The following is a 19,158-nucleotide window of genomic DNA, read 5'->3' on the forward strand; positions in this document are numbered from 1 at the left end:
TACATTACATAAAAAAACACAATCAATATATACATTTTACATAGGGGGAGTGTAGTCTACCCATTCGCATAGGTGAGAAACATAGCACATTTCTTCTGTATATCAGGTCTCACAAATCTATTTGCTTATGAAGCTTTCCACTCACTAGACCTTTTTTTCCCCTCTCTCTTTCCTTTTTTTCCCCTTGACCAGTCATTCTTTCTCTTTCTTTTTTCTTCTCCCCAAGAGGAAGAGTGCACCTCACACTGAAGACCTTTAGAACCAGACACATCACCAGCACACCACCTTCATCCCTCATCTTTCTTCAACATTCCCACTCAGTCATTCCTCCATCTGGTGTTATCTCTTCCCCTCCCAACCGTCCGCCCTCTCACGTCTCACTCTTTCTAGTCACTCCTACTCTGCATTCACCTTCCCTACACCACCAGGGTCCAAATGTCTACTTTGTGATTATGATCTCTTTATATTCGTCCGATAGAGTAAATTCCTTCCATCTCTTCCAAGTCAAGTCGCATGCTTCCTCTCTACCTTGTGTGTTCACGTCCAAACTCTCTATACGTTGAGTACAGTGGGTTGCAAAAGTATTCGGCCCCCTTGAAGTTTTTCACATTTTGTCACATTACTGCCACAAACATGCATCAATTTTATTGAAATTCCACGTGAAAGACCAATACAAAGTGGTGTACACGTGAGAAGTGGAATGAAAATCATACATCATTCCAAACATTTTTTACAAGTCAATAACTGCAAAGTGGGGTGTGCGTAATTATTCGGCCCCCTGAGTCAATACTTTGTAGAACCACCTTTTGCTGCAATTACAGCTGCCAGTCTTTTAGGGTATGTCCCTATCAGCTTTGCACATCTAGAGACTGAAATCCTAGCCCATTCTTCTTTGCAAAACAGCTCCAGCTCAGTCAGATTAGATGGACAGCGTTTGTGAACAGCAGTTTTCAGATCTTGCCACAGATTCTGGATTAGATTTAGATCTGGACTTTGACTGGGCCATTCTAACACATAGATATGTTTTGTTTTAAACCATTCCATTGTTGCCCTGGCTTTATGTTTAGGGTCATTGTCCTGCTGAAAGGTGAACCTCCGCCCCAGTCTCAAGTCTTTTGCAGTCTCCAAGAGGTTTTCTTCCAAGTTTGCCCTGTATTTGGCACCATCCATCTTCCCATGAACTCTGACCAGCTTCCCGGTCCCTCCTGAAGCGATGCACCCCCGAGCATGATGCTGCCACCACCATATTTGACAGTGGGGATGGTGTGTTCAGAATGATGTGCAGTGTTAGTTTTCCGCCACACATAGCGTTTTGCAATTTGCCCAAAAAGTTCCATTTTGGTCTCATCTTACCAGAGCACCTTCTACCACATGGTTGCTGTGTCCCCCACATGGCTTGTGGCAAACTGCAAACGGGATTTCTTATGCTTTCTGTTAACAATGCCTTTCTTCTTGCCACTCTTCCATAAAGGCTAACTTTGTACAGTGCATGACTAATAGTTGTCCCATGGACAGAGTCTCCCACCTGAGCTGTAGATCTCTGCAGCTCGTTCAGAGTCACCACGGGCCTCTTGACTGCATTTCTGATCAGCGCTCTCCTTGTTCGGCCTGTGAGTTTAGGTGGATTCCTAGTCTTGGTAGGTTTACAGTTGTGCCATACTCCTTCCATTTCTAAATGATCGCTTGCACAGTTCTCCGTGGGATGTTCAAGGCTTTGGAAAATTTTTTGTAGCCTAAGCCTGCTTTAAATTTTTCAATAACTTTATCCCTGACCTGTCTGGTGTGTTCTTTGGACTTCACGGTGTTGTTGCTCCCAATATTCTCTTAGACAACCTCTGAGGCCCTCACAGAGCAGCTGTATTTGTACTGACATTAGATTACACACAGGTGCACTCTATTTAGTCATTAGCACGCATCAGGAAATGTCTATAGGCAACTGACTGCACTCAGATCAAAGGGGGCCGAATCATTATGCACACACCACTTTGCAGTTATTGATTTGTAAAAAATGTTTGGAATCATGTATGATTTTCGTTCCACTTCTCAGGTGTACACCACTTTGTGTTGGTCTTTCATGTGGAATTCCAATAAAATTGATTCATGTTTGTGGCAGTAATATGACAAAATGTGGAAAACTTCAAGGGGGCCGAATACTTTTGCAACCCACTGTATGTGAGATTCCCTGAAACCATTTAGACAGGGAAGGGGCCAGATGTGACCTCCAATTTCTTCCTATCAGAATCCTCGCTGCGTTTACCAGATGGCAACCCAGCGAGTTCCTATATTTTTTAATCCCAATTGCATTAAAATGTAGCAAGAAAAATGCAGGGTCATTTGGCGGTTTCAGCTCTGTTAATTTTAATAATAATAATTGCTTTTTTTGTATAGCGCTTTTCTCCTGTCGGACTCAAATCGCTTGTGAGGCAGCCACTAGAGCGCACTCAGTAGTGTTAGGGGGTCTTGCCCAAAGATCTCCTTACTGAATAGATGCTGGCTAACTGAATAGGAAGAGCCGAAAATACAAAAGTCTTTACTGCTCCCCAGAAACCCTGAATTCTCTGGCAGACCCGAAGGATATGAAAAAATGTCCCCTCAGCTTCTTAACACCTCCAGCATCCTGTATTAGATCCTGGGAACATCCTGCCAAGTCTATCCGGAGTAAAATGAGCCATAAATGACTTTTCTCCTATGTTGCTGTCACTTACAGTAAGGCCTCGTTCACATCATTAGCGCAGATGGCTGTGCGATTGGAACGCAACGCGTTCGATCGCACGCCATCTGCGCTCCTATGCGCTGCGCTGCAGATCCCATTCATTACAATGAATGGGATCTGCGCTGCGATTCCCAAAAATGCGTGCAGCACGCGATAGCGCAATCGCGCTGCCGCGCAGCGCATATGATGGGAACGGTAGAAGGGCTGTCTATGCCCTTCTACCGTTCTTGCGTGTCGCACACTATACGCGCTGCCAAAATGCGCACGGCAGCGCGTATAGTCTGAACGAGGCCTAAGTAGTAGAAATCTGACGTTACCGACAGGTTTTGGGCTGGTCCATCTCTTAGTGGGATTCTCAGCATGGCCTTTATTCTTTATAAAGACATTCTCTGAAAATGATTAATACAAAGAAGCTGGCCAGCCTCCTGCTTGCTGCACACTGTTTTGGCAGTTGGACGGAGCAACTGCCATTTACTAAGTGCTTTTAAAAATAAAGAAAACCCTGAGAATCCCCCTATGAGAAGATGGGCTAGTCTACAATCTGTCGGTAATGTCAGATTTCTACTATTTACTGTAAGTGACAGCAACATAGGAGAGAAGTAATTCATGGCTCATTTTGCTCTGGGAGAAACATACTTCTTATGTGTATGTGTTTTACATTTTAAGATTTTCGCAACAGTTCCTCTTTAAGTACCATTTATTTAAAATCTTGAAACCCGATTCTTGCATCCTTGTTGAGACAGAGAAACTATAGGACAGGGCGATGATTTTATTCCACTGTTCATCTGAGAAGGATATTTTCAGGTCCCTCTGCCATTTATCTCTGACATATACTGTACAATCTCCCGTTTTTCAGCATATTATATATCCTAACATCACTTTCTTAATTCGCCCCTCCGCATTACATATCGTCTCAAATTTCGTAAGATCTCTCGAAAATTCAATTTTCTTCCCTTGGGACAATAAGAAGCGTTGGGACCATATCAAGTTCCACCAATCAAGCGCGCTCATGTGGTCTAGAGCATTCTGCGCAAACGCAGCCACGTGAACATGATCGTGAGTGGCGTGGACTCGCGCTTGCGCAGGCGCAGAAGATGCCCACCTGGTGAGGTCGGCCTCTGGAACGGAGGGGATCCTGGGACACCGGATCTGGGGCGAGGGGCATATAGGCTGCCAGGGGCTGGAGGAAGCCCCAGGTAAGTAGATCTGGGTTTTTTGGGGAGCTCGCACCTCCCCTTCCCAAAGTACCCATATTTGGCACTTTTTACTACAGGTTCACTTTAAGCCTTTTCCTGTGCTTGATCAATAACTCTGAATGCAACAGCCTCAGCTAGAATAAAATAAAGGTGGTGGGTCCACCCTGGAGAAATATTATGTCTTTATTGACACTTACACTGCCATGTTCTGCTACCTTACATATTTATAGATCATTAAAGGACCTCTGTCACGAAAATCTTAAAATTTTAAATACATGTAAACATATACAAATAAGAAGTACGTTCTTCCAGAGAAAAATGATGAGCCATAAATGACTTTTCTTCTATGTTGATGTCACTTACAGTAGGCAGTAGAAATCTGACATACCAACAGATTTTGGACTAGCCCTTCTCCTCATGGGGGGTGGTTCACAGGGTTTTCTTTATTTTTTAAATCACTTAGTGAATGCCAGTTGCTCCGTCCAACTGCCAAAAAGTGTGCAGGGAGGCTGTCCAGCATCTTTCTATAAATCTTTTTCAGTCTTTATAAAGAATAAAGGCCATGCTGAGAATCCCCTATGGAAAGATGGACTAGCCCAAAATCTGTCGGTAATGTCGGATTTTTAATTCTTACTAAAAGTGACAGCAACATAGGAGAAAATTAATTTATGGCTCATTTTACTCTGGAAGAAATGAACTTCTTATTTGTTGTGTTTTAAATTTTAAGATTTTCGCGACAGTTCCTCTTTAAAGACTCTCTTAAACCATAGATTTCATTAAGGAGCCTGTGGAATTAAAATACAATGTTGTATAATATTGCTAATTTAGTACATCCTGTGATATTATTTTGCTATTTATCAAAATAATACTCTCTTTAAAAATATATTAACATAAATGGTGGTTGTTAAAAAACAAAGTGATATAATGTGCACTGTGCTAGAAAATTACAGTTTAAAATTAAGCTCACAATTGTCAGAGAAGTGCTTGATAAACAAAATATAGCATGGACTTGTAGCCAAGAAAGATGAAAGCAAAATAAACCCATGTAAAGAATGTTTTATGAAATACTGAAGTTTAGCACAAGGTGGCAGCAAAACATTGATATTTGCTTTTTCATCTTCAATGTGAAATCAATTGCTCATTCATTTATGTATTGTTGGCAGTATTGTACTGTGTTAGGCAAGGCATTAGTTAAAAGATGGAATCTTTTGAAGTTAGTCAATAAATGGTATCCTGATTCAAAACTTTCTGCCTTCATGTAAGTAACACTGAATGATGATTATTGGTCTCATTAACACGGATTAGGAATATCCAAAGCAAATATACCGGTATGTCAAGAATAAGGCCTGGAACCCACTAGAAAGCCCAAAGCGCTATTGCAATCGCTAGAGATTTGTGATAGTGTTTTGCAAGCGATTTTGGGAGCAATTTCCGTGCTCCTATACAATTCATTCGAATGGAAACGATCCCGAAATGCTGCATGTCCTGCGATTGCGATTTCCTTAAACGCAATCGATCTAGTGGAATTTGTCTCATCCATTTACATTAGCAGAGCTTTAGGGAAATCGTTAGCGATTAAAAACGCTCCCTAAAGCTGAGTACACACGTCCGATAACGATCGTTCGAAAACGGACGATAACGATAATCGGAATGATAATCGTGCGTTCTAAATTTTCTAACGATTGCTTTTTTGAACGATAACGACCTTTATCGTTCAATCCGGCCGATCCAACCCAGCGGATTTTTTAAACAGATAATCGTTCAATCGTTGCAGTGTGTACGTTTCTCAATACTTACATCGTTACATGTGTACTGAGTCGCCCGATTTCTCATTGCGTCACTTCCGTTTGCGCACGCATTTTTTATTGGTCGTCGTTCGGTACTTTTTATGAAAATCGTTCGTGTGTACACGATCGTTCATCTCGAATGATATTTTCTTTCTCATTTTAATATCATGCAAACGTCACAAATCGTTCATAACGAACGATCTTTATCGGACGTCTATACGAACCTTTAACACTCAAAAAAACTTTCCTGTGGGTTCCAGGCCTAAAGGTGCATACACCCATCCAATTTTGAATGGCCAATCACTGACCACTTTTATCACTTCTATGGTATATGGTGGTAAATGAAGTAAATGATTGGCCAGTCCAAAATGGATGTGTGTACCAGGCTTTACCCTGGATGCATTGTTAGATCTCACACTGATTAGTAATATCAAAAGCAAATAGTTGTCAAAAATAAAGCCAGGTACACACTTTCAATTACGATCGGCCAATCACTGACACTTTTTACCACCTCTGTGTAAGTTTTACCTACACAATCTGCTCATAATATTTCATTTTATCTATTGACTCATACTGTGTGTGTGTGTGTGTGTGTGTGTGTGTGTGTGTGTGTGTGTGTGTGTGTGTGTGTGTGTGTGTGTGTGTGTGTGTGTGTGTGTGTGTGTGTGTGTGTGTGTGTGTGTGTGTGTGTGTGTGTGTGTGTGTGTGTGTGTGTGTGTGTGTGTGTGTGTGTGTGTGTGTGTGTGTGTCAAGCTTAACGCTGGATGCATTGTCAGATAGAATTGATAATAAGTCCTGTTTTTAATCCCTTAGGGGGGGGACAGGAAGTCTGTGGCTCTGTACCCTGGATTTGACTTCCTCAGTGTATTTTGAAATGGAAGTTGGTTCTGCTAAAATGCTGGTCATGTTTCCAACTGTCATTTGAGGCCTCGTTTCCATCTGTGCTGATCGTGTTTGATGCAATCTTCAGGGACAACAGAAGTGCATAGACTGCACTGTCGTATGTCCCCATCCATGCGTTGCATTCATTTCTGCGCTTCAGGGCTCGTTTCCACTGTTGCGGTGCGGAATCGCCTGGATTCCACCGCTGATAAAATAGCATGCGGATGCGATTCCCCATGCGTTTTTTGCCGCGAATTCGCATAGGTGAGGGTATATGCGATTTTAACCATGTCACTGCCTGTGTGAATTTACATCGTACCTATGCGAATTCGCATGCAAATTTGCGGCAAAAACGCATGGGGAAAACGCATGCGATTTCCCTATTAAATACATTGCATGCGATTCGCATGCATTCCACTCTCAGGCGAAATCGTTGGCTCTTTTGTGCGTTTTTTCACCGCTGAAAAAAACGCACATCACCAACGCAGTGGAAACAGGCCCATCAACTTGCATACCATGTGCGAATCCGCATGCGTTGGACGCATGCGGATTCGCGATAGTGGAAACGAGCCCTCAATCCCATTCATCATAGCTCCCAACTGTCCCTCATTTGGAGAGACAGTCCTACTTTGGGGACCCTGTCCCTCTGTTCCTCTGTCTTCCTCATTTGTCCCTCTTTCAGGACTCGCGTACAGATCTGTGTAAATATATGTATTTTATCTACTGAAAAATGTGTTAAATTGACTCTAAACATTATTCCCATCCTTAAAATTGATATATTTCTTATTTTCAAACGTTATTATGGAGGAAAATGAACCAGGATAGAGGACCAGTGTGGTTTGAATTATAAAACAACATATTTTTTTAACAAAATCTTTATGGTATGTGTGACTAGGGGTGTGCCGAGGATGTGATAAGGGGTGTGCCAGGGGCGTGGCTTAAGTTTCCCTCTTTTTTTCATCTCAAAAAGTTGGGAGGTATGCATTCTTGTTCAAAACCGGTCCGATCTGTCAGATTTCACTGCCTACTGTAAGCGACAGGAAGGAACATGGGAGAAAAGTGTAGAGAAACCGAGAGTCTAATATAGTGTAGTATGTTAAGCATAAATGAAGTAAAAGTTATTGTGAGAAAATTATACACACAAACCTGGGTTACCACAAAGGCAACCACTGTATAGGCAGGTGAGGAGATTAGACCTGTCCTCACTCAGGTATAAGAAGTCGCTCTCTGTAGATGCGAAAGGGGGTAGATCACCCCTCCACCAGGGGTGGACACGGTATAGCAGTAGGAGAACAGAGGCGCCAGCATGATAAAAACGGATACAAACTTAAAAATTTGCTGGGAGGAAGTGGTGGACTTACTTCCATAAAGCAGACACGAAAGACTGTCTGAATAGTAGCAATCACATTTATTAAATAGTACCCCAAAAAAGTGCAACGCATTTAGCAGGCCCAACCCGCTTTATCAGGCAATAAACGTGGGGACAAAACAGAATTTCAGCAATAGCAGGTGTAGCGCCTCATAGGAGAAAAGTCATTTATAATGCATTTTAATCTGAGGGCCCGTTTCCACTACAGCGAATCTGCATGTGTTTCCTGCATGCAGATTCGCATAGACAATACAAGTGGATGGGACGGTTGTTTCCAATTGTCAGGATTTCTGAGCGTTTTTCTGTGCAGAAAAAATCTGCACGGTAGACCCCGCAGAATTCGCATACCGCACATCGCTATGCGATTCGCATACAATGTATTTAATAGGAAATTCACATGCGGTTTTGGTATGTGAATTTTCATGTGAATTCGCATACGATTTCGCATAAAAAGAATAGAAAAGTACACCGGCACTGCCATGGTTAAATTCGCATACATAGTCATCCATGCGAAATCGTATGCGAATTTGCATGAAAATTTGCATACAACCGCATGCGAAATTCGTATGAGAGTGGACACTTAACCTACCAGGGCGTAGAGTTCAATTGCCCGCAATTGCACAGCCTCATCCTCGCCGTTCTGGTCTCTCTGCAGCCTGCTCCCCCAGCTGTCCAGGTGAGCTATATACGCTGGTCAGGAGCCGATTTCATTGGCCTCTGACCCTGTAATTACTGTGAGCCAATCACAGTGATCACAGCACGAAATCCAGCAAAAAAAACCTCCCAAAAACTAAAAGATGAGTCTCTGGGCCTTAAGGGGTAAGGGCCCGTTTTCACTACGGTGATTAACCGGTGATTCAATTTCTCGCTAATCGTCAAAGCACTAGCGCAATCATAACTATATGGCAGTGATATCACTGTTGCCATTGCCGCCGATTGCGGGCGTTCCGCGATTAACGACAATTACAAAACGTGTTGTCTGCAGCATTTCTGGAGCTATTGTGGTACAGTGCTTAAACAAGTGCTGATCGCGATCTGAATCGCAGGTGTGTACAGTGATTTTACCTTGCTAATCGCTGTAAAATCACCCACGCAAAATGTTTTGCTACTTTGTAGTGAGAACGGGCCCTTAGAGACAGCTGGTATGGAAATGGTTAAGATTTCACTCTGCAGGCTGTACTAAAACAGATTATTATTATTATTATTATGTGTAATATCAAGTTACTAAATGATTGGTGTACCTTTGGATATATGTCATAGCAAGGATTCCACATTAGCACAAAAGTATATAGCTGTGTTTTTTATAAGTAATAACATGTTTCCACTGGGTGGCAGCAAAGCAGTGCTAAACACTTCAGATAAGCCGGCACTGACTGTTCTTGAGCTGAACACAAGTGGCGTGGTCATACAAAAATGTAATAGCACACATTGTAATATGAATATAAACGTGAGATGGTAATGCTGAATTAGGTTTAATCTCCATGAATAATGTATGTATTTCTTTTCTTGTATAGCTTCAGGTTCTGGTATTTCTGCAGTTATTGAGAGCGTCTTGCCTGGCCCACAGCACAGGAACAGAGACGAGGCAGAAGAGAGCCACTCCACAAATAAAGCCACATCGCTGTCTGCTCCGTCATCTCTAACAAGACTAAATGATAAAGTTTCTGCTCCTGAAACACAATCCTTTTCTGGGAGACGTAGCCCTGAGGTAATTGTTGTGTTCATATGCCTCTTTCTAACCGCTCAAAATATTAGAACACATTGCTTTCATTAAAACCATTTCTGTTTTCAGCATTCTCTTTGAAAGCCCAAAAGCCATAACAAATGGCCTTTGGCTTCAAATAACATGGTAGGTATTCAATTAGACCAGAACACTTTTTGATTAGATTAAAAATTGCCTCATGCCTGCTGCAAAAGTGGACCTGTCTACTACATGTATGCAACTCTCTATAATGACAGTAGCTCCATCTCTTTGGCTTTAATTCACTAAGCATTACAGTATTTGGTAATGCAGAAAACAGCTGGTTTTACCAAACATTTTGTCAACTGCCAATTCACTAAGGCTGTTACAGCATGGCAAGCTGAAATGACCGACTAGTGAGGTAAAATACAGACTGTGGTAAATACCGCAATAAATGTAAATTCACAATGATTAAGCATGTGGTAAAACAAGTGAGTTGTTCCGTATTTTAACTCTAGCCTGGAGCTGTCAGTAACTAAGTCATGTGCTTAAATGGAAAGTCAAATAGCCAATAAAAGGAGCCACCCTGTCCTACTTCTCGCCGCATTGGTACCGATGTACTACCGGGCGGGACATCAGAAAATACAACACGAGATGCAGGAGCAGGGCAATTCGTAGAGGTTTCCCTGTAACCCTATAGACGTGCTCATGTATAGACTGAGACAGAGAATCAGAGGGACTAGAGGAATCGTGCAGATCTAAAGGGACGTGGGGGATGATGGGCTCTTGTTTTAGGCAGACCACTTGTACCTGAAGAATCATCACAACTGTGGCCAGAAGTGGGAGAACATCACTGTAGCAGAACACAGCTTGCTGCCAACACCTACTCCACAGCTGGTTAGACTTCCGCGATTTCGACAAAACGCTCAAGCGCTTTTTAAAAGCGCTAGCATAATGAAACTCTATGGGCCCGTTCTTACTTGGGCGATTTGCGCTAATTGCCGCAAATCGCCCAAAAACTGTCAAAAACGCCAAACGCGTTGCCTGCACCATTTTCAGGTGATTTCCCGGCGATCGCGTTTCAGTGCTATAGAAGCGCTAAACGCGATCGCGACAAAATAGCCGCACTGTTCAGTGATTTTTCCAAGTGAAATCGTGGAAAAATCACTCCTGCAGAACGCAGGTGTGAATAGAGCCTTAGCGAATTGAAGCCATTTTTTCGGTAAATTACCAAACCATTACCACACGTGCGAAAATCCACGTGAATTCGAAAAAAAAAATCCAATTATTTTATATTGAAAAAAAGTCCATTTTTTTTAGTGAATGGAAGCCATTGTACTAGAGGCCCATTTGTAGGAATCCTTTTTGCCCCCCTCATCCCCTCGCCCTTCCTGTATCCTTTTGGAACCATTGCTGAGACTGAGCTGTCCCGATGCTGCTATAATCACCAAGCCTCATTTCCCTCCTAGCTCTAATCGTTTTCACTGGTTTTACAGGAGTGATTTCTCCTCACACCCTTCCACCATTATTATACATTATCATACAAGGATGTCATATATGGCACTGGTAGAGTGATATGCTGCTGCTCAGATGGCTGAAGAAACAAGAGAACAGAGCGCCTATCTGTGGCATTCCATTTATCTTCCGTCAGTCATGGCAAGTAAATCTCAGCAATGTAGTAGAAAGAGAGTGCGCTATGGTAATTCTGTTTCTTCTGTCAGCTGAACAGAGCACATCGCTGTGTGACAGCCCGGCTGATTCATTATCTCCTTCGCTCTCAGCTGTCATATTGGTGTCATTGTGGTTGTAGAGATAACCTGTGATTCTTTACAGCGGTTTGTGTTGATGAGTGGCGTCTTGCAGTTGTGATCACCATGCATAAAAAAGTAAAGTGTCGTGGCTGCTGCAGGGACAGAAATAGTATAAACCAAGGAAAGAGGATTACATTTGTGCAACGTGCTTCTTATAATACGTTCTGCTCCATGTTGGAGCCATCACTGCCTTCTGTGCACTGCAAGGTTCTGTTCCACTTGTAAGCCAAAATGAGTGCAGCCAGAAGAAATTCACCCAAACTCTGTATAGAAACCAGGCAGATAGTATACTAGATCAGATTTAATCTTGGGACTCCCTTGCTACAAGTCAAAAATGCTATTTGGCATACAAAATATTTACATATTCACAACTTCCTGTCAGAGTAACTAGCTCCACCGATCAGGGAGCCTTGTTTCATACCTAGTCCGTTAAGCGAGTAGCACCAAGCCGCTTGTGCATGGAGGAAAATGTTGTGCACAAGAGGTTGCACAGCCATAGCCAGAACTTACTCAGAGGGCCACGGGAGCAAATCCAACAATCCCTCGACAGATTTGCTTTGAGGGTCCCAGCACTGGATGGAAGATGAGGGAATGGGGGATGGTGAGGTAGAGGACAATGGGGTACGCCTCAGGATTAACCAGAGGCTTTCCTCTATTAAGTATCTAATTTTTTCAGAATCTGACTACAGGTTCACTTTCAAGTTTTGAAAACTATGTATAGTTAGGCTTTGAAGGTATTACCTGAATTAACTTTTGTTGGTTTGATGTCAGCAGTTCAGCCACAGATTCTTTTTTTGAGCAGCAACTTACCAAGTGCACTGCAGGTTATGCTGTACAGTCCATCATTTTAGCTAAGTTGTTATTGAAATAGGAGCATGGTGTGTCATGGCAACTAATTGAAAGAACGGATGTATTCATTACTTTGCATATGGCTCTACCTCCACAATTTGTCAGCAGAGAGAGAGATGATAGTGAAGACATTGGCCGTTCTGACAAATGTAGGTACTTTTGCTTGGCTTGCCCTTGTTTCACGATATGACTTTACATCATTTGTTGCATCAAACCCTGTAATTATTCATCGCAAACTATGTTGAACTATCTTGTTCTGAAGAGGTGAAAGATAATATACGTGTCCATGGTTGGAGACAGAAAGTGGTGAGTCATATCTTACAAGATGTACTTTGCTAATAATAGTGTTACATTTTACATATAAATGAGAAGAATTTCTGCCTATCAGTGGCTATTGAGGCTCTAATAAGTAATTATCTCACTGTACCGTGATAGGTCATCCTTATCACAGCACTACTTATAGTGACGCAGATGCACATGCACTCTCTGTATGTTGCTATCAGCATATAATAAATACAAATATGATGCAAATGAAGATAAACAGAATGCAAAGAACTTCCCAAAACACATTTACAAAGTTTTCGAAACAAAATAGATTCGTTCATGTTCTAGTGTAATATAATTAAGTATATGGTTTCATAACAGGTGAATTGAGCACACCAAGTATATACATTGGTATCTAGTATTTAGGACAGGTAAATAACACCCTTCACTTAAAGAGGAACTGCAGTGAAAATAATGTAGTGTAAAAAGTTCTTAAAGTGTACCAGAGACAACTACATGTAAAAGTTTTATACAGAACGCTCCTAGCCACGGGAGCGAGACGGAGGAGCGCACTGAGCAAGCGCCGACTGGGCGAAATGACAGGACCCATTATCCAAGATCAAAAGGCTGAGGACAGCGGCGTGGGAGTGATCCGTGCGAATGGAGCTGGAGGAAGCCAGCTGCTATCAGCCAAGTGTGCCAAAATGCAAAAAAAAATGTCTGCGGAAAACCAAGGCCATTTTCCAAGTGTGATCCATGCCTAAAAGTTTTTTTTAAAGGAAAGCCCGGGCTTTGCCTTAAAGAGAAACTCCGACCAAGAATTGAACTTTATCCCAATCAGTAGCTGATACCCCCCCCCCCCCCCCTTTACATGAGAAATCTATTCCTTTTCACAAACATACCATCAGGGGTGCTGAATGACTGATATTGTGGTGAAACCCCTCCCACAAGAAACTCTGAGGACCTTGGTACTCCTGGCAGTTTCCGGTCTGTGAACCTTGTTGCATTGTGGGAAATAGCTGTTTACAGCTGTTTACAGCTGTTTCCAACTGCCAAAAAACAAAAACAAAAAACATTTCAGCAGCTACATCACCTGCCAACAGTAAAAATGTCACCATGTAATAAATGTCCGAATGTAAATCATTGAATTAAAAGATTTTACAATGGGCAAACACTGACTAAATCATTTATACATAATTATTGTAAAAATGAAGCACTTTTTATTACATTATTTTCACTGGAGTTCCTCTTTAAGCCAGCATGGTAGAGACAAACAAAGTGCAGAAATGTTATACCTATAAAGTGACTTGATACTGACGGGAATTCTCCCTCTCCTGTGTCACAAACCTCTGGCATTATGTAGTGCTAAAGCTATTGTATAGTTACACTTGGACTCATTGCCAGTAGCATCTGGGCATGCACGTATTTTTGAAGATGGTTCAGTATAATCCATCTGCAGCAGTGATATCGGAAAGTGACGTGGATAGGAGTCTTTCTTGTTTTTGTTTATGGTAACACATGCATACATTTCACCATTTATTTGTAAACTGTAGGAAGTTTACATGTTGTCCCTGAAAACTTGTGCTGGTGAAGCAGGATCACACTGCCATCTGGATGTAGCTATATTAGGAATAACTGTCAGATGGAGTGGTAACCGCAAAACAACTGCTTTAGAGTAGGCAGTAGATGACATATATCATTGTATATTTGCAATGCTAATATACTATGCACATTTTAATAGCACATAAATATGCATGCTTTCGTTGTACAGGTTTTTTAACCTGGCACTCAAATACATTTGCAGTTTCTGCTCATCATTTGTACATAACTGGTGTAGAGCCTGGTTGTTCAGCATGTATACATTTTGCAGGTTGGGAAAGGGGACAGGGATTCCCCTCTTCACTTGGTTTTGCAAGACTTCTCATGTCATTATTTCTGTGCACACAGCTGATGACCTGCCAGGTACTGCAGTGAAATAACAGCTTGTCAGATGGGAGAGGACATGTGCATAAGGGATCTCAGGAGTCACAAGGATCTGTCAGCTGTTGAAAAATTGGTATTACTAAGCTTTTCTCAGCACAAATCATACTAAGGACTAAAAGAGAACCTGAACTGAAAATAAAAAGTCAAAATAAACATGCACAGGTCAAACTTACCTCCCGTGTAGTCTGCTCATCAATCTCTTCTCCTGCATCCTGTTTGTCCACTGTGATAAATGGATTCTCTGTCCTCCATTTTGAAAATGGCCATTACCGCATAACAGCTTCCTGGTCAGCACACTGTTAAACTGTTATATCGCACACTTGAGCCATAGTGAAACATGTACATTACGTTGCACATTCAGTTGTAACTGATAGCAGCTGATATATACTGTATCTAACAGCAACTGGTATATTTCAGTTCTGACAAAATATTGTCAAAACTGGAAGGGATCACTGTAAGAAGAGAATGGTGAGCTTCTGAGAGGAACTGACCGCGAGGTAAGTATGTAATATTCATTTGCAGGTACATCATGTGTTTAGTTTAAAGAGGAACCGTAACGTCCTAATCTACTCATCACCAGTGTGTAGACCATGCCCACTTTATAGATGAAAAACAAGTATCTCCTAATAAAAGAATATAAATTTACTTGGTTTTTATAGCTTTAAGCAGGAAGCCACGCCCACCACACTAACTTCATCCGCGGATGTATATTAATTACCCTACTCCCATTGTCTTCTGGGTAGTGACGTTTAGAAACGTCACGCTCTCTCCTCCTATTTGGAAAAAAAAAAGTCTCCAACAAGAGACAGGCAGCAGAGCGAGCCAGCCACGCCCCCAAATCTCCGTCCAGTGAGCAGAGTGTATTCAGCTCTGCTTCTCATACAAGCTGGATGCTCTGTAGTGACACACACAGTCTGATCAGGCAACCCGCAGCTGCTCCTGACCCTTGTCTCCAGGCTGTCGGCAAACTAGATCCTGACCACAAACTCTGCCCCCCTGACTAGCAGTCTTCAGATTGCTGCAGCAGTCAGGCGGCAACACTGGTTTAAAAGCTGCATACATTACATAGTGCATACAGCCACGCTTCATCCTGGTGGCAGAGCTGCTCTGCTGAGCCCTGCACCAGTATTGTCTATTGTGAGCCTGTCTGAGGCTGTGCATCTTGTTCAGCTTTCTCCTGCTGCTGTCCTGCACACTCGTAGTAGGTTGCAGAAGTTACTAAACATGGCTCAGCCTCACAACTCTCCTGTCATCCTGACAAGATCACATTCCTGAGCTGAGCTATTCAGCATTAGTCAGAGAGACCTCTGTCATCGGAGCCTGCAAGGAATTAGTGTTGTCCGGATCATGAACGATTCGGATCTTTGATCCGAATCTATTTTATGAGTCGATCATCCGAATCATCAAAATGAACGATTCGGATCGCAAAAGGGGCGGGGCCAGGAGCGACACGCCCCCTCTCAGCGGGCAGCGGGGTCCTGGAAGCAGGGATCGCTCTGTTGGATGGGAGGCAGCCTTGCAGGGAGACAGGTAGATGAGAGAGAGGGGACATGGGTGCCACTGCCAGATATGTGTAGAGCACACATACTGGCTATAACGTGCTGCCCATTATAGGCTGGCTGTTCCGTAGTTGTGCATAGTGATCACATTGGAAACTTTTGGCTCAGCACAGCTCAGTAACTTTGCAGACAGTGTGATTGAAAGGCAATATGATCCTGCTGCACTCGGCACTAAACAGCTGCACTTCTCTTCTGGGAATGCTTTCTTTCACTGTGCGACCTTTTCTTTCAAAGTGTACAGATGAACATATAGGTGAAATATATGTAAAGCATATGATTGCAGCATGTGGGTATTACGTGCAAACATTTCTGCTCTCTGCTCGTCCCTCCTCCCTTCTCTGTCCACTCCCTGCCCTCTGTCCATCTTCTCCCCTTCTCTGTGTGTCCACTCCCTCCCCTTCTCCTGTCCACAGACCTGTCCTGCTGTTCATTTCACCCCGAATGCTTCCGGTAGTAAAATGATCCGAGATTCGGATCAAAGATCCGGATCTCTTCAATGATCCGATTCGAATCATCCGGATCATTGAAAAGATCCGAACTTCCCATCTCTACAAGGAATACAGGAGGCTGACGGTTCAGTAAGGAATGTAAATTGAGTGAGGAGGTTTGTCATGTAGTGTTGATGAGGGAACCCCAGCATCCCTATAGATGTACATGCTCCTACCTGGGTGCAAAGGCTGCTTGCTCTGCTTTTTTAACAAATCAACAACTGACACTGGTTAGATGTTTGTTTTGTTCGTTAAAGTGTACAAAATATGGGAATAATGGGTGTATTTATACTTACCTGGAGCTTCCTCCAGACCCATAAGCAGTGTGGGCTCCCTCGCTGTCCTCTCCAGCCACTCCGCTCACTTGTTAGCCCAGGTAATCTGGCAAGTCATGCACTTTTGTGCGTGCGCAGCCCAGTCATGCGCCCCTGCCACACTCCTGTGCCCAGCTGCAGGAGCAAGAGACAGGGTGCACACGCAGCCGGCCAGATTACCTGGGCGATAACAAGTGAACCGAGCAGCTGGATAGGATGGCGAAAGAGCCCACACACTTCATGGTGCTGGAAAAAGTCCCAGGTAAAAATAAATACACCCATTATTGTCATATCTGGTTTTCTGAGTACCTTAAACAAACCGTAAATTTGTAAGGTTTGTAAATTGTGTGGGCTTTTGTGGGGCAGCATGCATTTACGTACCTATGGGAGTTGCTTAGTAGCCCCCCTTCCCCATCCATATGGAAGCTTCCATCTTCTGTGTTCCTGTGCCAGAGGTTGAAATTCCCACAGTGATATTCTGTGCCCACAGCAGCCGCAATGGAAGGTGTAGTTCATTGATGTGGTTACAGCTCCTGGCTCATATCGCACCCTCCCAGCATCCATTATGGCTGCCAGGGACATAGGAAATCGCTGCAGTTCTCTGGCAAGGGGAGAGAGAAAATAGAGGCCACCATATAGACGGGCATGTGTGTTTGGGGGGGGGGGGGGATATTGTGTTTTCTGCACTTTCAAAAGCCCGCACAATTAACAAACCTCCCTTAGGAAGAGGTTAGTTTAAAAATCTTTTTAAAAATTAGTGCATACTTCCATGGGGGGCACTAGACACCAGGGAACTGTATAAAGGCTCATACACACATCAGACCATAGTCTTTGGAAAATGAAAGATCACAGCCCAATTTTACCCCCTTCCATGTAGTATGAGAGCCATACCTACACAGTCTATTCTATGGAGCTGAACTCCACATCAGACAGAAATCTTTGCAAGATGCTGCAAACAAAGATGCTGTACACATTCAACAGATCAGTATCTGCAAAAGATCTGTTCCTGCAAAAGATCCGTTCCTGCAAAATGCATTCATAGTCTATGATATCTGCAAATCTCATACACACCTTGTTTAACGGACATTCATCTGCAGATCAGATCCACCAGGATGGATTTTCAGATCTGCAGATGATTGTCTGATCTGCAGATGAATGTCAGTTAAACAAGGTGTGTATGAGATTTGCAGATATCATAGACTATGAATGCAATTTGCAGGAACGGATCTTTGGCAGGAACAGATATTTTGCAGATACTGATCTTTTGTGTCTGTACAGCATCTGTGTGTGCAGCATCTTGCAAAGATTTTTTTCTGATGGGGAGTTCAGCTCCATAGAAAAGACTGTGAAGGTATGGCTCTCATACTACATGTAGGGTGGTAAGATTGGTCTGTGATCTTTCATTTTCCAAAGACTATAGTCTGTGTGTATGAGCCTTAAGGGGGGTGAGCACGCCTCTTGTTAAATGGAGGTGTGGTTAAAGGAAACCTAAAGTCCATAAAAAAATCCAGTTTAACTTAACTGGGGCTTCTACCTGCACCCTGCAGCCGCCCCGTGCCTGCGCGGTGACATACCGATCCGCTGGTACCCCACAGTGACCCAGTTTTGGTTTTTGGTTAGTCCACTGCGCCTGTGTGCTAGTAGTGAACTACTCAAATTAGTGATTAAAATGAGGCTTAATTGCTTCAGGTGTGCGGCTGGGATAGAGGGGGTTACTAACCCATAAGTCCGTGGTCTTCCAAACATCTTGCACGTGTCCTATTGGACGCGTTGCAAGACTCACTATGTGCACTTCCTCCTTCAAGCCGGAATGGTCATTACCCCCTAACAGCTTCCTGGTCAGCACACTGTTAAACTGTAATATCACACCACTTGAGCCACAGGGAAACATGGACATTACCTTGCACATCCAGTTGTAACTGACAACTGCTGATATATAACTGACAGCAACTGTTATATTTCAGTTCTGACAAAATATTGTCAGAACAGAAAGGGATCACTGTAAAGCTGGCCACTAACGGTCCAATTTCTAGCGAAAAATCGTTCGAACGATCAGAAATTCTGATCGGATTGGTTGTAAATAATCTCCATTGGTGGACACAATCGATTATGAACGAGTGAAAAAAAAAGTCGCCCGAATGAATTTTCGTCGAACGAAAATTTGGATTTTCTTGGTGGTCGTGATAGATAGGAAGCAATGATTGGTTAGTTGATGGTGTAGTGAACGATTTTTTGTCCGATCAGAATTTCTGATCGCTCGAA

The 19,158-nt window shown here is 42.9% G+C and overlaps 1 protein-coding gene across 1 annotated transcript in view; it reads left to right on the forward strand.

The window, feature by feature from the left end:
* MAP9 (microtubule associated protein 9) overlaps positions 1-19,158 on the forward strand; it is a 101,095-nt gene that overhangs the window by 18,672 nt on the left and 63,265 nt on the right. The window contains exon 5 of the mRNA XM_068278885.1: positions 9,462-9,655. Coding sequence (XP_068134986.1) covers positions 9,462-9,655 — 194 coding nt within the window. The remainder of the gene's footprint in view (positions 1-9,461; positions 9,656-19,158) is intronic.

This window comes from Hyperolius riggenbachi, chromosome 1, assembly GCF_040937935.1.
Source record: "Hyperolius riggenbachi isolate aHypRig1 chromosome 1, aHypRig1.pri, whole genome shotgun sequence".
Lineage (NCBI taxonomy): Eukaryota > Metazoa > Chordata > Amphibia > Anura > Hyperoliidae > Hyperolius > Hyperolius riggenbachi.